Raw genomic sequence first — 23,481 nt, forward strand, 5'->3', positions numbered from 1 at the left:
GTTTTATTCATCAAAATAAAAAGGACCAACAACAAGAGTAGGCTAGTCAAGTTTGTAAGTAACACACAAAATGTTCATTGTTGTAGATTGTACAGTACACACACACACACACACACACACACACACACACACACACACACACACACACACAGACAGACAGACAGACAGACAGACAGACAGACAGACAGACAGACAGACAGACAGACAGCCTATTTCTATTGTGTGGTAGGTTATAGGCCTACATAATTAACATAAAATAAGAGCTGTAACTGTGGTCAACGTTACATTTTGGATTGTTCTCTAAACATTTTCGGAACGTTTGCAGTAATTCACCCCAAAGGCAAAGCCCTTATATAACAGTGGTTCTCAAACTTGGATTGGAAGGTCTCCCCTTAATTTTGTAAAAGTTACAGACTTGTAAGGGTCAATTTAGATCCCCATAAAGGAACCTAGAGAGTCCCTGAAATCCACTTTGAGAAACACTGGCTTATAACATTATTTGTCCAACAGATGGCAATAGACGTCTCAAAGGAATGGTCACTGTCCCTTTAAGACGCTACCCCGGTAGGAAGACACGTAAAACAACAGTGGGCATGCACCTTCCACTGACTGTAAACCAATAGTTCCTTTAATTCGTTCAATCGTTCTTTATATCGATGCACCATTGTGTTTGTATGGAATAATATTGGGCGTGTGCAGGCACGAGACGGGTGCAATAAAGTGAACCAATGAAGGCGTGTTGCCTAATTCCAGTATGACTTGTATCTTGAGATTCTTGACATAACTCGGAACCACTGTTGTTTCGGTGCTACAGTAAGTAGACTGTCCATCAATTCAAATCGAAGGAGTCAAGGTTTAGAAATAACTTAATATACAGGCCTATTGGAAGTGGGTATCTTCATTCTTCAACCTTACCATGCCTAACACTGGAACCAAGCGCTTCATCAGTGGAGTGGTGGAAGGTGAGTGACATGTCCTCGTGTCTCAGCTGTCAAAGAGCTCTCAGCAGGTCACAAGACTCACAACAACAGTTTGGGTATCTGCCTGACAGACGACATATTTGTGTTTGTTTTTCAGTTTTTTGCTTTTACTCACATTGAACACATTTTATAATTCAAACTGTGTTTATAATTGCATAATGTATTAATATGATTATATGAATGTAATTCACACACACACACACACACACACACACACACACACACACACACACACACACACACACACACACACACACACACACACACAGCCTATCATTCTTGATTTAGGCTACCCACATTATAACAGTGTCATCTTAACTCCATTGTTAATGGTTAACTTGTTAGTGTATAACGTTGCCTATTTACAAACTAAAGTAGGCTAGTCTCTAATCTCTAGGACAGGGGTCTTCAACGTTTTCAGGCCAAGCACCCCTTAGTTGTCAACTTGTCATCAGTGTATTTTGGATTCATGTTAATTTGTGTTTTCAGATATTTAACCACTTGAATGTCAATATAATAAAGTTGACCTTTCACTATGTACTGCTCTTTTTCCACTCAACACCAAACCTCTTTGCCCTGCACTGCTCTAATCTCTATGACTTGGGATAGGGATACTTGGGATTATGGGATCTTAAACAGGTGCGGCAGGATCCACTGTATTACTCACAGGCACAGTCTATCACCAGCACCACCTTCTTGTTGGGAGGTTTTGGGTTCAGTGCAGCCTAAACCCTTGACTCTTGCTGCATGGGTGCAATACATTGTTATTGTACTTTAGCTTTATTTTATGTTATTTTGTATGAATTACCACGTATGGGCCTGCCCTTGATATTCTAGCAATCTGAAAACATAAATATGACATTTCTGCATGTTATAGTAGCCTACAATGTGATACCAGGACATCTTAACTTACAGGAATAAAGAACCGTGTGCACAAAGCACCTTCAAGTACCTTTAGCACTAGGACAGTCTTGCTGCTATACTTGATTATTCCCTTCCTATTTTCCTTCTTGTAGAATGTTTATTATGATTATTATTGTTGTTATTAATGCTAGTGTCTGGGGACCCAGAACAAAAATAAGTGTAGCCTACTCTTACATACCTGTACACAAGTAATGATCTAACAATAAAGAAACCTTGAAACTTAATGGTGAAGGCTTAAGGTTAAACTAATCAAAATATTTGGCAACATCTAATAGTTAATCTGCATTCTTCAGTGCCATTTTTGGTATAAAATGTCTTGAGGTCATGACAAATAATATGTTTGGATGGACAGAAGACACATGACACATTGTTTTCACTTTCCAAACAATTACTGCTCTTTAAGGTCAGCGTTGTCTATTGCGACATTAACATTGGTTTATAATGCAACCTTTGTTTGATGCAGGTTTTTACGGGCGGCCATGGACTATGGAGCAAAGAACAGACCTTTTCAAGAGGTAATTGACGCGCAGTTAGCCAACAAGTTCCCTCTTGTCTAAACTGTAATGTTCATAAGCTTACTGAAACTAACCCAGGCCGCAAGCTTTTTTTAATATCCTTTGTATCCTCATCTGGGATATTTTACAAGATCCTTCTGGGACCAAGGGACATATTGTCTTGGTATATTAACATTACAATAAACCAAGACTAATATAAAATAAGTACATTGGTCACAGCCATGATACCCAGAGGACAGGTTTAGGAGCATAATGCACTCTCATGAATGGATCAAGTAGGACAAGATGAAAGGAAGTATCTCACCCTGACCCCTGTTACATTGTCACCACATTATAGAATAAACAACTCAAATAACACCCTGGGTATCTTATCTCCTCAATGACTTTATCGAAAGATTAAAGAAAATAAAAACACCCATCATTATTGGGTGTAACTGATTTGTAATTACTGATAAACATTAATGAAAGACCTGGCCAGGTATTATATGAGTGAGGCTTGCAAATTGAAACAACTGATATAATATACACATACACAATACACATACACAATTCTATTTTTCATATAATAGATATTATTTTGTTGATCTACTCTTTGCTGTTTTTAATGTTGCTAGGGAACAGAAGTGGGGTTTGAACACATACCTTTACGCTCCCAAGGATGACTACAAACATAGGATGTACTGGAGAGACTTGTACTGTGACGAGGAGGCAGGTGAGTCTCAACCTGTGATGGATGCCTCATAACTTGTCCACTTCCTTCAACTGAACGAAAGAAAAGAGCAGAAATAGGCTTGTCACAATTATTACATACATAGTAGCCTGATCGCAATTATTTGAGATAATGGCAATTAACTGGATTTTTTTTTTAAAGATACTGTATGTTCTTGGGGCTTGTATGCCTTTATTGATAGGACAGTAGACTGACAGGAAATGTTGTGAGAGATAGGGGAATGACAGGAATGGCAGCAAAGGTAGTCGGGATCGGGACTCGAACTACAGTAGCAACATGCTGTCAGGCTACACTGGTATGCACGTGAACCGCTAGGCCTGCAGGCACCCCATAAACGTTATAATCTATATGAATGAATGTGTAGGATTTACTAGGAATAACCTTTGGCATATTCATATAAAATAAAAATAACCGTCCATGATGGCTGTTATTTAGATAACATGTTGTTTAGACAGATGCTAGCTTTTATGTTTACCTGGTATCCGATTCCTAGTTACTTTGAAGAGCTCAATTGTTTTCCATTGCACTCCTCCTATTTACCCTTTGTTTGTTGACCAGAGTTCATCTACACCGATCTCACACTTGTAAGTCTCTCTGGATAAGAGTGCCTGCTAAATACCTTGCCCGAGTGTAAACTGTGTGGATTACTGTGCTCTGCTACACTTTACCGTACAAGGTTCAGGCCTGTTTATTTAAACGATTTTAAACCCTCGTTGAATGTCTCTCAGGTATCAATCAATCAGGTATCAACAGGACATGGTCAAGTAGAGTAGTATGCATCTAGTCCAGGGGTCTTCAATGTTTTCAGGCCAAGGACCCCTTAGCTGAGAGAGAGATGAAGCAGAGACCCCCACTACATGTTGTATAAAATTGTGTTGCAGATTAAAAATGTTCATAGATTTCTTAGACAGCTTAGACTTGTTTGACAGCACTGTCATCATGTTGGAGTCATGTGTTTCAGACATTTAACCACTTGAACCGTCAAATACATTAGTCTGCTCTCCTTTTCCTTGGAAAAGCTTGTAGATCTGCTATTTTTGGCTAATGTTCCACTCAGAATAGGGATGCTAGCGTTCAAGTGTTTAATGTAAAAACATGTTGTGCTTCATTGCTGCTTTTCTAGAACAACTGAAGGCCCTGATATCAGCGGCCAAAGAGCACAATGTGGAGTTTGTCTATGCCATCTCTCCTGGCCTGGACATCACCTTCTCTAATCCCAAAGAAGTTGCTGCACTGCAAAGAAAACTTGACCAGGTAAAATAAGATAAAAAAAAAAGGATGATTTGGGTACATTTGTTTTGGACATTATGGTAGTAACTACAGAGACATACAAATAATATACAAAAACAGCAATATAAGATAAGAACATGTCGTAAACATAAAGATAAGAATGCATCATGTCGTCAACATGTGTATAATGTTTATAATATACCTTGGGCTATTAAAGCACAGGTGGAGTTCAGGCAGGGTTTGGGACAATTAACATAAGAACTTAATCTAAAATCTTTATTGTGTTATACCATTACATATGATTTGACATTTCATAATATAAGAATACAGACTTTCCCCTCCTGCAGGTAAAGCAGTTTGGCTGCAGGTCCTTCTCTCTGCTGTTTGATGACATCGACAGAGAGATGTGTTCTGCTGACAAGCAGGCCTTCAGCACCTTTGCCCACGCCCAGGTGACCATCACTAATCAAGTATACCTGCACCTGGGAGAACCAGAGATCTTCCTCTTCTGTCCCACAGGTACTAAAACCACAGAAGTAGAACCACGTATAGACATTTCGTGGGGATTCTGAAATGACTGTATAGCCATTTGTCATTGATCCTGCAGATTACTGTGCCGCGTTCTGTACTCCAAATGTGTCCCAGTCGTCCTACCTCCACACCGTAGGAGAGAACCTGCTACCTGGTGTAGACATCCTCTGGACTGGTAAGGACACAATGCATTTTAGGGAGGGAGGCAGAGGGGGTGTAGAGAGACAGAAAACACGACAAGAGCAGGGGAGTGACATGCAGAATTGAACTGGATACTCATCAGGCATTAGAGGCCATGTGGTATGCGCCATAACCACTAGGCTATCGAGTCACCCCACACTGCATCATAGCATGACCGTAAGTCAACAATCTGAATTGGTTGGTGACAAAGTATTGGATTTGGAACTCATTCTTAAGGGCTTTGCATACAGGACCATTGCATTTTTCCCCCCGTTTGCTGCATGTTTAAAACACATTGGATTTGGTGTGCAAGGCTGTGCTGAATCCACACTGTGGATCCGAAAAGGAGTCACAAAAGTAGTCAATGAGTTTTTACCACATGCGACAAGACACACAAATCGAACTGGATTTGATTGAGAAAAAAACGCACTGCCGCAGCCACTTGTCGCATGGCAAATGCGGTGTGCATCGGTGAGCCGATGTGCATGAGGTCGTAGAGAATCATTGTTTTCTTTAAAAAAAATGCAATGGTCTGTTTTTTCCGTGAACACGTCTGTGTACAAAGCACTTTAGTGTGTGACAGTTGCAGTAGAGTCTACAATTTAAGAGGGAAAGCAATCTTTGTCCCTTCTTGTGTCAAGTAACAGTGTGCATATTAACCAGATTATCACTGTTGGCACTTGGCTCATCCTTCCAGGTCCTAAGGTGGTGTCCCACCATATCTCAGTGGAGTCTATAGAGGAGGTATCATCTGTCCTGAAGAGGGCGCCAGTCATCTGGGACAACATCCACGCCAACGACTATGATCCACAGAGAATCTACATGGGACCATTCAAGGTCGGTATCTTCCATCATCGTTTACTTTATACCTACATGTAAATTATGATGTTTATAGTGGAAATACATTGTCAGTGTGCATTTACGTTATTTAAGTAAGCGCAAAACACTTATTTTACGTTATTTATTTTATAGTATAGATTTTTGGATTAGGCTTAACTAATACATTTCCTCTGCTAGGACCGCCCCACAGAGCTGATCCCCAAACTGAATGGTATTCTTACCAATCCAAACTGTGAATTCTACCCCAACTTTGTGGCCATCCACACCCTAGCTACCTGGTGCAAGTCCTGGGCTGATGGCGGGCAAAGGGACATAGAGATGAGTGAGTGTCAGTTATTTAAAGATGGTACCTTTTGCACCTTTTTTTACTTTTAGCAATGTGTTTAGCCACCAAATTGTATTTATTAGTTTTAGTTGGTTCGTACTTACTCTCTCATTGTGCTGATTGATTGATTGATTATTTTATTAGACAACAATGGAGAACAGTACAAGTATAGTCAATACAATTGAAATGTAGTACTTTACAAGTACAGTTAAACGCCGTGCCTAAAAGGAACATCTCAAATAAGACCTTTTACGGTCTTTTTACGTTGAAAGCCCTCTGTTTTTAATTCATGGACATAATAAATAGCACTGCTCTAAAGACAATTTCTGCATTGAACACAAAGCAACAACTCACCACCATACACACACCACTCCCTATTCTGTAATTCATCAAGCCTGCTTAAACACGGTTTGTAACCCACCACTTTCTCCAGGTGATGAGGAGCAGGACCCTAACTACAGCCCCCAGAAGGCACTGCGTCTGGCCCTCACAGACTGGTTGCAGGAGTTCCTCATCACAGACCAGCCTGGAGGTACCTGTGTCCTTCTTACCTTAAACCATAAAGCCTGACTTATACTTAGTTGGGCGCAGTGTTGTGCACTGAAAATAGCCGATCTATAAGCTCACAATGGAGCACATTGTGGCGCGTTGTGAGCTTGTAGATCGGCTATATTCAGTGTGTGACAGTGAGCAACCAAGTATAAATCAGTCATAACCGTGACCTGATTTTCCTTTCCTGTTCATGCCATGTCTGCCTTACATGATCCTTTTAGAGTCAAAGGAATATGATCTTGTCTTAATACTCCTTGCTGCTGCTTACTAGTGATTTAGGCAGCTCATTCTGTTTCAAGGAGTATAAGTTATGTAGTTTACAGTATGTTGAGGGACAGCTAGTAGACACCTAAAATGTAAATGTATTCCAGTAGTCTGTGTCAGGTCGCCCATGATAAAAGAATTGGATAAATATCTGAAATGTAAAAAGGTGAATCCTCGTCAGGCCCCCGTCATCCACCAGCTCGCCCGAAGAAAGAGTCTTCAGATGAGGAGCCCATGCAGACGGACGGGGGAGAACTCGCTTACGTTCCGGGTCCTGGTGAGAACCCTCTCTACACGGCCGAACCGCTGAACCTGGAAGACCTGAACCTGCTGTCGGAGCTGTTCTATCTGCCATATGAATATGGGCCCACCGCCAGGGCCATGCTGCAGCAACTGGACTGGCTCAAGAGCCACAGTGGAGTGGTGACCACAGCAACCGTGACTGACAAGGTATCAGGAATGTGGTGTTTCAACTGGTAATGATGTTCTGTTCTTTTTTTTCTTTATTTCTTTGATTGATGTTTTTATTGACAAGAATGCTTATACACAATCAAATATTTGTACATACCATATCTTGTCAGAAGTATGAAACACAAAAAAAGCTTGAGAGCTTATTTCCATTCTTGTCCATTGTTGTCGTCAGAGACGGCTTTTAAATAATGACTCTTGGATGCCATCCAAGTACATACTGTACTAAAATGCCCTTTTTCCTTGTTATCGTGCACCATCATAATAACATCCCCTTCCTCTCTCAAATTAAAGGACCATACCATTGTCAATGACTTTTCACAGATTTTACCATTATATCTTACATAAAAGGATCACTTTATTGAGAAATAACAACGTCCATACAGGATCTTCATTTAAGCCCTTGTCCCCCAAAGGGTACCATCTCCCCAAAACAGCCGGTGAGCCTCATAACCCTTTGAGGAACTGGGTGTTTGACAAGACAGAATATACAATGTACAAATTACAAAATACACAATACAATTCCACCTGACCTGACTGCAACATTTTCTGTAACTACCAAATTCCATATTCTTGTCAATACTGTACTACATGGCACATACCACAAGTATAGACCAGATAGTCACACAAAATAGTGAGCCAGAATGCAGATCCACAGAAGCAACATTTCCCAGAGAATATTTCAACTGCCCAAGGATGAAGTTACTCAAACAAGACACCAGGGTACTTCTTCAGTGACAATCATAATCATGATAAAACTAAATCTAAAAGGGGAGCTATCACAGAAGAGTCTCATTTAATGTTCTTGATTAAAACACAGTTTTTGTGTGTGTATATAATAACTTTATCACCTAAGTAATAGGTTGTATACGTCACCTCCCCTTCTTGGAGTCTTAACATGCTCTATACCTACAGTATATGCCTCAAAGAGGAGACACTGTGCTCCGCTTCTGCAAAATGCACAGCTACTGGGTTGCATTGATCCTTCGTGCATACTGTATGTTACTTCTTTGTTCAATTGTGTACAGGAACCACAACAATCATTACTAACAGGGACATCTAAGAAAGTACCCTTTGTCTGGAGATAAATCTGATTTCACCAACATATTTCTTATATAATTCTTCAAAAATCTATGCTATGCTTTGGAAAATGTTGCGAGTAATGTCAGGTGTTGCGTGCGGTCGTACTAGTGAGTGGGCTGAACATTCCGCTGATATGATCTTAACTCATACTTTGTCTTTCAAACCTTTCATTGCTTATTGTTTTCCAAGACGGCCGAGTGGCATTCCAGAGCCCAGCAGTTTGACAACATGTGTGAAGCAGTGGTTCAGATGTTCAACCGTCTGAGCAACGCCCCCAACCGCCGCATCCTCTATGACCTTTACAACTACATCTGTGACATTAAGAGTGGTGTGGGCCTGGCACGAGCCTATGTCAAAACCATGGGTAAGAAAAACAGGACCTCTGGGGGGATGGGATTTGGACCCTGGCTTGCCTATGGCTCTTTTGACCCTGAGTTCTCAGAACTTGTACGTTCAAATATTTTCAAAAATGGCGAAAATCTCTGATCTGCAAACTCACAGCGCATCACATCTTGTTATTATTAAGTACCTACCTGGTTCTGGTGATAATGGAATCATGAACAACAACAAAGAGGTTTCCGGTATAATGAAAGTTCGGGGTTATTCTTCTTAGTCAAATAGAACTATTATGGGGGGCACGGTGGTGCAGTCGGTAGCGCTGTCGGGTTCGATTACCGCTGGGAACGCTGTGGGCTCTCTCCTCCGTGTCATCTGTGCCCATACCCTAGATGGGGTTGACGAAAGGGCAAAGTTTGCATGTTCATGCAGTAATCCTGGTCTCTATACTTCCTCCCCCTGGTCAGCCGGGGCACCTGATAAAGGGGAAAGGAACTAGTTGGAATTACGTGTTCCTTCCACACGCTACGTCCCGTCCTACCGAGGAAACTCCCCAGGTCAGGTGATACGAAGTGGCTTGCTCACTTCTCATGCATTGAAGGAAGCATGAGCTCAGTTCGGGCCCCTCCCTAGGTTGGCAGAGAGGGAGAGTAGTGCCCAGGATTACAGTTTAAGCAGTTGGCGCCGGGTGAAACATTTTTAATCTTAGGATAACTTTTTGAAAAAATGGAAATAAATCTTATGATGGTGGGGTTATCTGTTGTTGTTGGGATGTGGGGGAGGTTCTACTTGGCTGCATTAAGTTAAAGAGTGTTTTCTGTCCACAGGGGGGCGTGGTCGACCCTCAGCCCAGGTGATGAATAATGATCCTGAACCATGGGACTTCAGAGGAGGCCTGTCGGGAGAGTTCCAGGTAATATGAGAGACTGCAGCACAAGTCAGTCATGTGTTGATCTCCACTATGAGCAATGTGTATTTTCTGTGTTTTTGTTGTTACTGAAGCCCTTGCCATGCTGCTTTGGAGATCAGTGTCAACTGACCACTTACCTATTTCAAAAATAGCAATGCAAAGCAACGCATTGTGACACTTTGCGAGCTTGTAGATCTGCTATTTTCACTAGTTTTGAACATTGTTTTTTAATTAACTTTGAAATAAATTGACAATTTAGTTGTTGTTTTTTTGTGTGTGAAGATACAGTATGATGACATGATCTCACTCCATCCATCATTCAACATGTCTGTTTAATATTGTTTCTTTTTTTTTTGTAGAGGATGCTGCCTATCCATGGAAACAGGGACTTATTCCGACACCCTCCGATGACAGCTGTGTACTCCATACGTCCATACTGCCCAGAGGACAAGGTAACACCGCCTCACACTTTTGACTTTTAGCAGTGCTTTGTTGAATACTCAATTCTGAGGGATGTATTATGTTATTTATCAATAACAGACCACTAGTTTGCTTCAGTCTGATTGCATTTTTTGATCAATGCAATGATGTGATTAACTTTTCTTTTCTAAAATAGCAAACATTGCTGATCTATAAGCTTACAACACGTTATGTATCGGCGCGTTGTGAGCTTGTGTGAGAAATAAATTGGATTATGGAGATAAAAGGTTTCTGCTCAACAGAGACGATTTATAACGTATGATATTTTTGCAAGACAATCAGAATTGGCTTCATGAGCTGTGTATTAAGCACCAATACAGCTTCACACTACTTTTCCTCTGTCCTAGGTCGACATACAGAGGATTTTCAGGGACATGCGGAGCGAGGAAGAAGGCAAAGTCACCTTGACAACACAACATTCACTTATTAGTGACAGGTAGGGGAGAGAGAGCGTGTGCATGTGGCGTGTGCGTGTGTATTCCCTCTCTTACATCCGTAATGTTCAGGGCAGCTTGGCCTAGTAGTTTGAAAGCCTTTCATTTGTCAAGAGGTCACTAGGTTTGATATCACCTGATCATGTGTGGACTGGATTACTTCTAATCTACCCTAGTACACATCCTTCTCTCATATTCTGCTATCCCATCCTATTACCTCATCATTATCATACTGTATACTGCTACCCTGCCACAACACACTCCTTATGTCTTATTTCTGACCTCCATCCTAACTGTCCATGTCCTTTCACACCAGCCTGGCAGTAGTTGATCTGCCTCCGTCTCCTCAGTGTGCTCTTGTCCTGGAGGATGAGGTGGGTATGTGTGGTTACGCCCTGGGATTTACTGAAGTCAAACTAGCTCCAGCCAAGTTTCAGGTGAGAATCGGCCCCAGATGTTAATTGAGACAATTTAGCTATTACAGTAGATGCAACATTGCACAATAATGCGCAGCAGGGTGACATAGTAGCCTGTAACTTAAAGGCCACAAGTTCTATCCCTACTACACCAGCCGAGCCATGTCATGGTGTCTGTTCTTCCCTCCATTCCTCCTACTTCTAGAGGTTGCTGTGTGATTCTGTGCTGGAGGACTTCCCCTCATTGATCACCATGCAACTTCTACCACGGGTCATTGACCCCACCCCTGCAAAGCGCATGATTGGCAGCTTGCTCTCATCCATCAAGACCACTGGTGAGTGTGGTTCTGACATTTTGCTCTGTACAGAATTTAATGAAAGGATGTCATTTCTGTCCGGTTTAAAACATAAAAACTTGCCTCTTCTCACATCCAGGTTCCAAAGGAGCTTTCTGCGAGTTGAGGCAGAGTGACGGCAGGATGCTGGATTTCTTCAATAAACTAGGCTCCTTCAAATCCATCAAAATGGCCACATTGCCTCAAGAAATCATCATAATGGGAATAGGTCTGTGAACAAACATCACCTCAAAGATCAGTTAGGCCCAATGCCAATGTCTAGCAGCTGGAGTGAGCCATTTGGAATACTCTGGCTTGCAGCACTGGATCTTTCTCCGCTCCCACAATACTGGGGATAGATTGTTTATGTATGTTGTTTACTGCTGCTGTAGTGTTTGCTGCATCCATACAGCATTGTATGTGTCTATTTTCAAGTGTGTCTAGTTCATGCCCAGCGAGAGCCTCGTGGTCAAAGCAGATCAAAGCCACCAGCTGGCAGCAGACCACACAGACTCAGGCAGGAGAAGTACAGACACTTGATTCTCTTCCCTAGCAGTTTATATACATTTGAGGCATTACATATGCCATGGAGTAAGTGTGGGATTTCACACATACTGCTTGTATGAATCTCCAACCAATCTGAGCACACTCTGATTGGTTGAACACTCTGTGCTCTAGGCATCAAAGTTGAGGTTTTCTCAACTGCGCTTTTTTCTATTTGAAACGCAATGCACAATCAGAACATGCCAGCGTTGTGTGTGATGCTGCTGGTATGAATTCAGCATTATGGAGGACATTGGTATTAGGCCTATCTTTTGTTTTAAAGGATCTTCATTGCTAGCTACTGCTCTTCGTCTTTGTGGTTCAGTATTGCCCTCAGGACTTACATCTGATAAACAAGGGACCTTGGATGTGAATAATTTAAGTAATTTTTCAGTTTTATAAGTCAGTGTATGTGAGTTAATATTATAGATTGTTTGAAAAGATACGCAGTAGTTATTTAGCATTTTCACCCTCTGGCCCGGGCTATGTGTCCCTTAGCAAAACACTTCACCCCTAACTGCGCCCGACTGCAGTATTAATTAATGGCACCCACTGTTCCTAATGGTTAGATTGGGTAAATGTAGAGGACATTCTGCATTTGTCCTCTACATTAACCACCACAGGTAAATGATGTATTGTGGAAACTATTGAGTTTAACTATTCTTGTTCTGGAGAAAATTAAGTTGTAAGTTGTACAAATGGTAAAGGTATATTTTTTACACTGCATGACAAATGCCTTAATACATTAAGTGGGTCTAATGTGGCTAAATAAAATGGTTGATTAAGCATTATAGTGTTCAGCATCTAACTATAAATTAGGCAAATCTACGTCTGTGTGTCTATTTGCGCTTACGTTATCCAATGGGAAAACCCTTGAAGTAACACGGAGTGACGTCATCAACTGGGTGATGACGTCACCATCATCACCATCAACAGCCAATGAGGGACCAGCATTCTTGATTATGTCACCATCAACAAGTGCGGCCTGATATAAATTACAAGGCATGCTCTGTTGGGTGACGTCATAACATCGAGGCATATACAGTATAAAGGCCCATTCCCAGATACAGATTAAAAATATCTGTCTTCATTGAAGTGGATGAGATTGGACTACCATCCACTTGAATGGACACAGATATTTTTGTCCATTCAAGTGGATGGTAGTCCAGTCTCATCCACTTCAATGGAGACAGATATTTTGTATCTGTATCTGGCCCAGTGGGGCCTTAAGGGCCACGATTGCCCGTAGCCAATGCCAATTAGAGGGGAAAACGGTGACACCACAATATTGGGACATAATAATATAAAGGCCACGAGAGGGGCTGTCTATGCCCTTAGCCAATCAGATGGGCATAAACAGGCATATGGCACATGACATTTCCCAGATATTGACAGGATATTGAAACAAAAACGTAAGACACGAGAACAATAAAACACATTTTAATTTCTGTGCGTAATGCATTTCAGTAGGAATACATGTTGACCATTTAAGGTTAAGTTTACTGACCTTAGGCTTAGGCTAGAGGGACACCATTTTCAACATAGTTTCTACAGTATATTGTATATTTGTTGTAGGGCTAATGTAGCATTAGCAACTATGGAAAAATAAATAAGTTCTGTCTGGGTATTAACTACTACCCTTTCCTTGTTGCCGTTTATGCCTAAATAGAGATCTTACTGTATGGAAATGCACCATGAGAATTGTAGGAACACAAAATAATAGCTGACAGAATGGATTGGAATTTTCTGTCAAAATACAATATTTCAAATAAAGAGTACGACAATCAACTATGAACTGAAATGCACATCAACGCCATGACAGTGTCCCTTTGAGGATTAAAACAATCGATTAACTGAGCAGAAATTAAGCAGTCAGAATTTGTGAAAGGGGCATTTCACTGAAAACTTTAGATGCTGTGAATAATCTCACACAAATTGCAGTTTTGCACCCATTAATTTGCCAGTTATGTTACGAGATGGGCACCCTTTCCCTATGTTGAAAAATTGAAGTGAAAACATGAGAACTGAACATGGCTATAAAAGCCTCATGGACCAATACTGTCAGGAACACATACTGTACATTTCAAATTATGAATATACTTGGTACAGTGAGTATTTATGAATGAAATGTATTACCACCAAATAATCTAGTAATCTGCAGAATGTAGTGAAATGTAGTGTCTGTGTCAGAGAATCAGTTACACATAAGACTCTGCCAAGATTCACGTGTATCATGCTCCTTTAGCCTGTGGCATGACTGCCACTTTCAAAAACAAGTCACAAGTCAACAACTCACCAAACGATGACTGACACGGTTGCCACATTATTTTGGATCTAGTGTAAATAAGAAGAAACATAGTGAATGCAACACTAAAATACCCAAGAGTGTGGTCTTAGTTCTGCATATGACAGTGATGATACAGTACAGGTATGAGGTGCAGTTGTGTTCCATTGGTAAAACTGAAGTAGTCATTGTCGCTAAAGATAAACCTCAACAGTATGATAACCTTTATAGAATGGTTACCAATGCATGTGTACTTAAAAGGTTTACATCAATGTAGAGTAAGAGTACACACATGATGATGTTCAAGGCACATATAAGACTATAAAATAAGTTAAAAACAAAAGAAAAATCAGGTAGTTTTACATTACATACATTTTCTTTCTTTTTTTTTGGTCATGCCTGCTTATACCCAAATTAATGTTAAAATTATTAATGTTAATGCTTTGGATGTTGCTATTTTTTGTACTTCCCCTGAGTCTCTGACCAGCAGAATGTCGTTTCAGGCTAGGAAGATGATAACATCATGCCAAGTGCAGATAGTTTAAAGACAGTTCTGCCCTCCAAAGGCAAACAGCACATTTTATGTAATAAAGGTATCACAGAACAAAATCATATAATGAAATATTACAACTCAACGATAAGAAATGTACGTCCACTCTCTACCCACAATACTTTGGCAGAACAGATGCCAGTGTTTGAAGAAATGCACGTATTCTTTGGCTTTGTAGCGCAGAACTGTACAGGCAGGATAAACCATAGAACTGAATTCACAGAAAGGTTGAGGTGTGACCGTGTTTCTAGTTTACTCCCTTTTCCTCTCTTTCTCTCTTTCTTTAAATATTGTTGTTAAAGCTGCAATGCAGCCATTCTGGGCTAATAGAATACAATATAACTATTCTTCCTCTGACAAGTTTCAACCCCAGTGTTAATTCAAGTTATTAGAAGCAAAGGGCCACAGATGGCCATAAATCTGCCATATTGGCTATAGTTCAGACACTGTTGCAATTTCCTTTTTGTCAGGAGAGGGAGACAATGGAAATAAAATATACAGATTGTAGCTTTAAGGCATTTCTGCAATAGTGTACTGTAGAGAGATAACCCAGAGAGGGTAGAGTGGCGGTGTGACATGTGACAATGATCCATGTCACTGTTTTTAGATAATATAGATAGGTGTGACATTAAATAGGAAACTATATGGAAGGGATAATGCTCAATGTTGGCTGAAGCTACTGTATTTCCAAAGGTTTTGGTAGTCTTTTTTAGCTAATTCACTTTTTTTTTTACAGCTGAAAATGCCACTTGAGAGAATTTTGCATACAACTGGTTGGAAACACAACTAATATAGCAGCTGGTTCTGCTTTCAGCACTAATTCCTAGATTAGGGGTGGACAACCATGTCTTTAAGATCAACTGGTCGATCCCGAGGGGCTTTTTGGTCAGGAGCAATTTGAAAATCCGGACAAAAACATCCATTCATATGGTCTGCTGTTCAATCACACTCAGGTTTGCTGATTTTAGAACCTAGATGAACTCCAAACCTTCATACTTGACATCTCCTATCTTAGTCTCAGGCAACAGCACACGGCCATCCAACGTAAAGGCCAGGATGTAGGTGGCGATTTTCCCAGCGTCTTCCTCTGACTTGAGCGCCACAATGACCTTGTCATCTGTGCCGGGGACAAATTTGAAGGAGGAGAAGCCGTGGGTCGGGTTTAGGGGTCCGACATGCCTTGCGTTGATGTGGCTGAAGTCACCGGGACAAGAGAGGAGCAGGTTGGTAGCTCGACGCTCATCGGCTGTCTCCTCATAGCGCTGGTGGCTTGCACGGCGCGGCAGGAAGTGCCAGCGCTGGAGATGATCGCTCCATGCTGCCGACTCGTGAATGAGGTAACCTGGGGAGAGAGGAGAACGAGACATGAATAATAAATACTAATTAAATTGTACAGGATATAAACTGGAGAGCTTCACACAGAAATAATGTGCTGTGTTCAAATACTCTAATTAGGGGTATAAATGATGGTGAAAGCATTAATTAGTGATATTCAGATGGCTTTGGCCAAGCTGTACAAAAACTACTGAGGAATTCCAGAGCAATCAAGATGTTGAGGCAGATGCAGTCTGAAACAATTGAGTAGAAGTAAGTTAGCAGTTTATTAAATTATATCATGGGAGAAGCACTTTAGACACAGTTCTCTCTGACGAAGGACAGAGAACAAACTGTTATACTGGTTAGATAACATGTTCCATCTATTCTTTATCATCAAAGAACAAAATAAAGACATTAATGTCAACTTCAACTGTTCTTTTTCAACATGATTGATGCCAAGGTGTCACCACTACACCAGCTAAGAAGGGAAGCATGTGTGGAAGATTTAAAAAGGTTAAAGGGGTTACAGTTTAAATTACGACCGAAAACCTCTAGTTTAAAAAACTAGAGAAACTACAAGTTCACAACACATTGCGGAAGTGACGTGTTGTGAGCTTGTAGATTGGCTATTTCTTTAAATGTTTGAATAGGGCTTGAAGCTGCGTTCACACAAGCAGCTAAATAAGTACCTGGAGGATGTATTCCTGCCGCGCTACGCAGGGCATTGTAGCGCCACACCCAGTTCTCGTGCTCCACGTCTCCATGGGAACCGATGACCTTTACCCACTCGGGGTTGTTATTGAGGACCTCTCCGGAAGTGGTGGTCCACTCCTTACCTAGTCCACCCACATAGAGGTGTTCATCCTTCACTGCCAACCACTCTGCCTTGAATCCTACCAGTGTCAGAACAAGGGGAAAGAGAGAGGCCACAGTATTCAGGGTTATGTCATGTTGGTTAAAGGACAAGGGTTCATATTTTAGATAGTCATTAGAGAAAAGAAAAGATGAGTGTTAAAATGTTTTCATTTACTTCTTTCAATCGTGATTTTAACGATTTTGATTTGCATGCATGCCCCCAGGTTGGGGGCATGCATGCAAGTGGTTAATATGTCTTTTTTAGACAATAAGCCCATTACCAAGATGCTCCGCAATCTTTCATGGGCGGATGTGATTTATGGGGGCTGGTGTAAATAGTAACACAGAAATTGCCGGCTTATTGTGTCTAAAAAGACATATTTAGCCACTTGTACAGACATGCCACAATTAAGCCACTGAAAATACAAAAATCACTAAAACAATAGAAAGCAGTAAATGAAAACATTTTAACACTCATCTTTTCTTTTTTCTAATTACAATCTAAAATATGAACCCTTGTTGTAAAAAAGCAAAGTTGTCCTTTAAGGGAAAGTTGTGATTATAACTATTATACATTTTGTTAGAATAATTTTCCATGGTGGTCATTTGCGTATGGTACTGTAATGTGAATATCCAGCAATAACTGGTAGCACAGTTGTAATAGCTGTTGTTGACCTTGTATACCCAATACAGCATTAACAATTTAGAGATTACCTGAGGAAAAGCTAAGAGGTTCAAGTTCAAACTGACCTTTGGAGACTGATCCATCTCCATCAGGCAGGATAACCCAGGGAATGGCCTCCTGTCCCTCTATTCTGTACACCACCCCTGTACGGTCATCTACACTGTATAGGTGTCCATTAAACACCACCAGCTCAGACAACTCCATACCTGCGACAGACGGCGAAATATATTGGTCAATACAGTAAAAACACAAGACAGGGAGAGAGTGCAGGGAATAAATCAGCAATGTGCCAAGAACAGTATCATATTAGAGTGAAAAACTACTTTATAACTAGAGGACAAGGAGCAGTCGGTTAATTAGTTTGGTCTTATTAATGTTTCAAACACTATCAGTAGAGATGTAGTGCAAACTTGCAGAGGGCTATTAGAGCAGTGGTTCTCAATTAAGCCTAGGGATCCTAGAGGGGGTTCCAGTGGGTCCCTTAATGGATCTAGTAATGGAGTTACTAGGGCCCAAGGTGGAGGCGCCTGGAATTATTTTATACTTTAAATATAGAAAAAATATATATATACAAGCTCACAGCGCACCGCAATGCAAGCTTGTAGATCTGCCATCTTTGAATATATGTATTTTTCAAGCGAACATTTGTTGTAACTCAAATTTTGAGATGGGGTCCGTGGCCAAATACATATGATTTTGGGGGTCCTTCACATGAAAAGGTTTGAGCACCACTGACATAGAAACATAGGTTTTTCAAAGACTTGCACAAATTTTCAAGATTTTTCAAAAATAGCAAATCTATACAAGCTCGCAGTGCGGCACTCTGTGCCCGTGCCGTACTGTGAGCTTGTATATCTGCTATTTTTCAATAGTTAAAGGACAAAATAATGCGTTCCCAGTCTAAATGGGTTAAACCCCTTCCCCCTATGAAGAACATTCATGGGGGACCTGCAGTGAATCCTTGTACCCAGGGCCCAGAGTTAGGTGCGACACCCCTGACTGTGTACGCTGTACCTCGTCCCTTTTCAGCCAGGTGTCCCTCCACGGTCACCATCTCAGCATCCCACTCCACATCCAGCCTCTCTGACACGGTCAGGTGACCTCTCCTCATGTAGCTGAACCAGGTGTCCTCCTTAGTGTCGGAGCGCGAGGCCGTATCTAGGTCTGCGATCACGGCGATTCGGAACCGGACACCACGCTCTGTCCTCTCCGGCGGGCTGAGTGGGTATGTGTCGTTATAACGTTGACGTTTTGCCACTTTCTGAAACGTCCCGTCAGAAGCGGAGAGACTTTGTCGACTGGTGAGGACGTCGTCATCGCTACCTCCATGCTGCGATTTCCAGCCTAGGAGCCGGTTGCCATAGGAACCTCTAGTGTCAGTGACGACGCCGTCATCGCCGTCGTCCGCGGGACCGTGCACGAGCAACAGGAGGGCGACGGCCAGCAGCGCTACCACGCTGATGGCCCGCCATCTGAGGTGGAAGCGAGGGTCGGAGGTCGCAGCAGCCAGGAGGACCTGGTGGAGGCCTCGCACCATCAGGCGTAACGAGATCATCGCAGCACCGCTATCATCGTCATCATCAGATCTGTCTGTGTGGAGGGGAGAGGTAGATACAGATGGAATAGCCTGGAAAAAGAGAGAGAGAGAGGAAGGAGAGAGAAAAAGAAACCAAACAGGGACGTGCAGAGAATGTTAGAGAGGCAGGGGCTGACATTTCTAAAAGGGCCTTTTGGTGAAAACATCGAAAATAGCCGACCTCCAAGCTCACAACGCGTCACGCTGCGAAACGTTGTTATGTGTGCACGTGCCTGAAACCAAAGGATGTAGAATGAGAGATAGAGATGGAGAGGTAAGGAGACTCTGTCTCAAATCAGTAATTTGTGAAACTGCAGTTGCTTTTCAAACTCTGAAGTACGTAAAAAATATAACAAAGTGGAAAGGGAAAGAGCGATCTTGGAAAAATAGGCAATGTTCTTATTGTTCATTGTTTATTCATTGCAGGCCATTGTGTATTGTCTGTGTGGAGCGTGTGAATAGGCATACTAACTAGCCAGTAGGCACCTCCTACATCCCATGGCCTGAGGAATCTACTGTGTATGATACACTGCTCTGCTCTGAAGCAAACTACACAATATTTGACCTCTGTGTTCCCACTAAAGCTGGCCCCACACTAGAAGATAAATTGGCACAACTTTTGGTCCAATTCACCCCTCCCGACAAGCAGCGTTTCCAATTCAAGGTTGGTCCGTTCCCAATTCAAGGTTGGTCAGAACCGATTATTATCCTGTAGTGTGAAGGGTTCACAGTCATAATCTTATATCACTGATTAAAAACCTCCCTGGTCTCAAATCCTGTAGTGTGAAAGGAACAATGATGTTGAGCAGAAATGTTATTTTTCAGGGATTCACCTCTGTTAAAACACATTGGGTCCATTTAGTTGCACTCAGAGTTACAATGGGTAAATGAACCAACATTGAGAATGTTATGGTTTACCTGCTAACAGATGACTGATCGGATAAAGTGCATCTTTCATATGATCGTCATTCACATTAAGATAATCATCAATGTCTTGCTTCTGTCATGTGAAGTTCAAATAAAAATAACCATGTCTTTGTATATATACACCATGTAAATAATAGATGGCAGAGTTTTACATTAATTTACACCATTAATCATTGCAATGTAATTATTAACATTCCATTTAGACAACTTGCTGAAGTTTAAAACAGTACATTATAAAGGACAGACAGAAAGAAAACCTCAGTAGTCTCCTTACCTGAATATTGTGGTGTAAAGAATAATCCATTACCTATCCTCAAACCATCAGTGGTAGAACAATAATACTCAGCTAGAGTTGTGTATTTTTTTCTCCAAATACACAACAATTCACATCATAATGCGAACAACAGGCCCTGGAAAGAGCTAAAGCAAGCCAAGGAATAATAAACACAGGTGCAGTAGGAGGTAGGGGTACAACAGTAACGTTACCCAAAACCTGCTATACCAGATGGAAACAGGCAGACCATAGCCAAGCTGTGACCTGTCCCATAGTTCCTATTATATAATCAGCGTTGTCAACGGCAACCAAAGGGTAAATAAAGGACACCTGTCATTAACCATCCATCAATGGTGATTGTCCAGACTCACCTGTATACTGCAATCGAGAGAGCTGCAGTGCACAGCACAGCAGCAACCACATGCACTGCACACTAAACCGTATTCACCATTTTTGCTCCCATGAGCATTCTGACACTAGTATGCTGCTTTCCTTCGCACGCAACCCATAAAGAACATGACACTTTAGCCTCCTGGCCCTTTCCTCCCCCTGGCTTATTTTTATCTGCCCATTTTACTTTCTGTCTGTCTGTCTGTCTGTCTCTCTCTCTCTCTCCTCACAACTAATGCGTTTGCAAATTGGCCATGTTTGCATATGATTACAATTCATGCTTATACAGTGCCATATAACCCGAAGACAGCAGTAGGTCTCAAGTTAAAGTATCCTTGAAATTCACCCCCAGCTATTTGCTTTAGACATTTTATGTGTTCATAGTTAAAGCTCCTGACCTGTTCTGTGACATGTTAATTACACAGCATTGTTTGTCATAGTGTATAGTTATACTTCCATAATTGATAGTAGTGTGTGGTTCCTCTGTGCAGCCCCTTTTCCTGTGCCTCACACACACACACACACACACACACACACACGCCACTGTGGCCAGCTGGCTGGCTGGTCAACTTTGGCAGCTACTGCTACGACCACCTATGTGTCTAGCTCTGGTCAGTTAACGCTATGGACCAGAGCTACTATGTGTCCAAACTTGTGTTGTGTGTAAGATTGATTGATTGATTGAAGACTTTATTAGAAGTTTGCATAGGAAAAGGTACAGTTTCATGACGGAAAAGACTAAGCTTATTTCCACAGGAAACCATTTAAGAGGAACTGAGGAAGTATAAGCTTATTATATCAGTTCACAACGAAGCACGCCATAAACTTTAAGTGTTCCAGACAGCAAAGCACTAGACATGAAGTAACATACGTTAGTTCCAAATAGTTTAAAATCATTAATACTAGCTATTCTGGGCTGGCTAATGTCACTAGCTAACAACTTAGCCAACCGGCGTTCATTTACAGTATCTTCATCAGGGTAGGCTGTTGGTCAAATCGATTATTCGCTTTACGTTCACGTTTTGTCGAACCAAGTGTGGGTCTCAAAAGTTCTATTGTGTGTTTACCTACCCGGTTATGAGCAAGTCTCCGTGTCGCTGGCCTCCCGCTGTGCCAGGGTTGTTCGGATAGGAAGCGATGCTGCGGTGCTCCTCATCGCCTGCTTGTTGCACACTGGTCTGTCTGGCTGGCAGTCAGCCAGCACAGCACGTCCTGATGCAGAGACACTTCCAACAGCGGCCACACTGTGATCATATCTAATGTTACCAGTGGTGGAATTTACTTAAATCGTTTTGATATTTGTACTTTACTTGAGTATTCCCAGTTCCCAATACGTGGGGAACATAGAACCTGGGGATTGGAACATAGGTACGGTCCCCAAAGTATGGTTGCCAGCTAATAAGGGGACCGTGTTCCCCAGGTTCTATGTTCCCCACTTCCCCCCAAAAAAGGTTCTATGTTCCCCAGGTTCTATGTTCCCCACCCTGCTCCTCAAAAAAAGGTTCTATGTACACTAAACCAAATAAAGGTTCTATGTTCCCCGCTCACAAAAAATGCAGGAAATGGTGGGCACAAACCAAAAATGCAGGTAATGGTGGGCCCTGGTAATGGTGGGCCCTGGGCAATTAGCCTTCGGTATATCCTTTTTAATTAGAGGCATGATCAACATTAGCCATCATCTGCAGTTTCCAGGTGCTTTATAAAGCAGATAAGAAAAGTGTTTTACACACAAAAGTAAATAGGCCTACAATTATACAAGCTGAAAGGACAACTTCACCCATTTTCAACTATCATCATATAATTGGTCTTCACTAATGCTTATTATAATATGGTATAACTTTTACTCTGTGTGTCAGAGGAGGTCTGTGGACACTACCAGTGACATAACAACTGGTGGCCCCCATCTTCACTTAATGTGGCCCACAAGTTAACATCAGAATTCTGATATATTGTTGATTTCAGCTGTCAAAAAACACAAATCCTAATTCAGGTGCCCAGTTGTCCAGGTGCCCACATGTCCCTATAATGAACAGATGTCTCCACCCCTAAGTGCCCACTCGACTAGGTGCCCACTTGTCCAAATGCCCAGTCATCCCAAAAATATGGTGCCCAGATTTCCCTAGTGCCCCCCTGTCCCACTATATAGTATTTGTAATTGTTTCTTGCATTTTTTTATGAGCGGGGAACATAGAACCTTTTTTTAGGTAAACAGGGAACATAGAACCTTTTTTTTGTCAAAGCAGGTGGGGAACATAGAACCTGGGGAACATAGAACCTTTTTGGAGCCGTGTGCAGCTCCCTATAGGTGGCTGTGTGGGTCTGTGTGTCTGTGTGTGTGTCTGTGTGTCTGTATGTAGCCTGACTTCGGCGCGTAACTAGTGCCGCACCATTTACGCCACTCGCGCAATATATACATCAAAATGTGCGGCTCGGCCGGGAATGGTGTTCTATTACCTTTCGTTCCGATCCGCCTTACCATGCCGACGTAATCGGCAAAAAACGACGCTTAATTGTCCCCATTGACTTATAATGGGACAATGCAAGAAA

General features: G+C 41.7%; 2 protein-coding genes across 2 annotated transcripts; one reads left to right on the forward strand and one right to left on the reverse strand.

Annotated features, from left to right (window-relative positions):
* The first annotated feature begins 794 nt into the window (after positions 1–794).
* On the forward strand, positions 795–11,929 carry ogal (O-GlcNAcase like). The gene is made up of 17 exons (XM_080720998.1): positions 795–962; positions 2,368–2,419; positions 3,034–3,131; positions 4,273–4,403; positions 4,727–4,898; positions 4,987–5,085; positions 5,788–5,927; positions 6,108–6,252; positions 6,689–6,787; positions 7,271–7,521; positions 8,812–8,986; positions 9,786–9,871; positions 10,228–10,320; positions 10,696–10,784; positions 11,099–11,219; positions 11,404–11,533; positions 11,634–11,929. Exons 1-17 carry the CDS (start codon positions 917–919, stop codon positions 11,768–11,770), a joined length of 2,064 nt encoding a protein of 687 aa, XP_080577124.1. The 5' UTR covers positions 795–916; the 3' UTR covers positions 11,771–11,929.
* A 3,124-nt stretch (positions 11,930–15,053) lies between these two features.
* cant1b (calcium activated nucleotidase 1b) lies at positions 15,054–22,082 on the reverse strand. The gene is made up of 5 exons (XM_080721874.1): positions 22,006–22,082; positions 18,782–19,394; positions 17,833–17,973; positions 16,917–17,120; positions 15,054–16,252 (listed from the first exon to the last, which is right to left on the reverse strand). The coding sequence occupies exons 2-5, from the start codon at positions 19,320–19,322 to the stop codon at positions 15,882–15,884; spliced, it is 1,257 nt and encodes a 418-aa protein (XP_080578000.1). The 5' UTR covers positions 19,323–19,394; positions 22,006–22,082; the 3' UTR covers positions 15,054–15,881.
* Between the last annotated feature and the right edge of the window lie 1,399 nt (positions 22,083–23,481).

Source organism: Nannobrachium achirus, assembly GCF_963921795.1.
Source record: "Nannobrachium achirus genome assembly, chromosome: 3".
NCBI lineage: Eukaryota > Metazoa > Chordata > Actinopteri > Myctophiformes > Myctophidae > Nannobrachium > Nannobrachium achirus.

Bases quoted from the DNA above. Each gene is read 5' to 3' on its own strand.
- ogal (XM_080720998.1), top strand. From the start codon at position 917: ATGCCTAACACTGGAACCAAGCGCTTCATCAGTGGAGTGGTGGAAG. The intron at 6,253-6,688 runs GTGAGTGTCAGT...CACTTTCTCCAG, and splicing joins GCAAAGGGACATAGAGATGA to GTGATGAGGAGCAGGACCCT. The intron at 9,872-10,227 runs GTAATATGAGAG...TTTTTTTTGTAG, and splicing joins GCCTGTCGGGAGAGTTCCAG to AGGATGCTGCCTATCCATGG.
- cant1b (XM_080721874.1), bottom strand. From the start codon at position 19,322: ATGATCTCGTTACGCCTGATGGTGCGAGGCCTCCACCAGGTCCTCCTG. The intron at 17,974-18,781 runs GTACAGCGTACA...CGTCTGTCGCAG, and splicing joins CCTGGCTGAAAAGGGACGAG to GTATGGAGTTGTCTGAGCTG. The intron at 17,121-17,832 runs GTCAGTTTGAAC...TGACACTGGTAG, and splicing joins AGATGGATCAGTCTCCAAAG to GATTCAAGGCAGAGTGGTTG.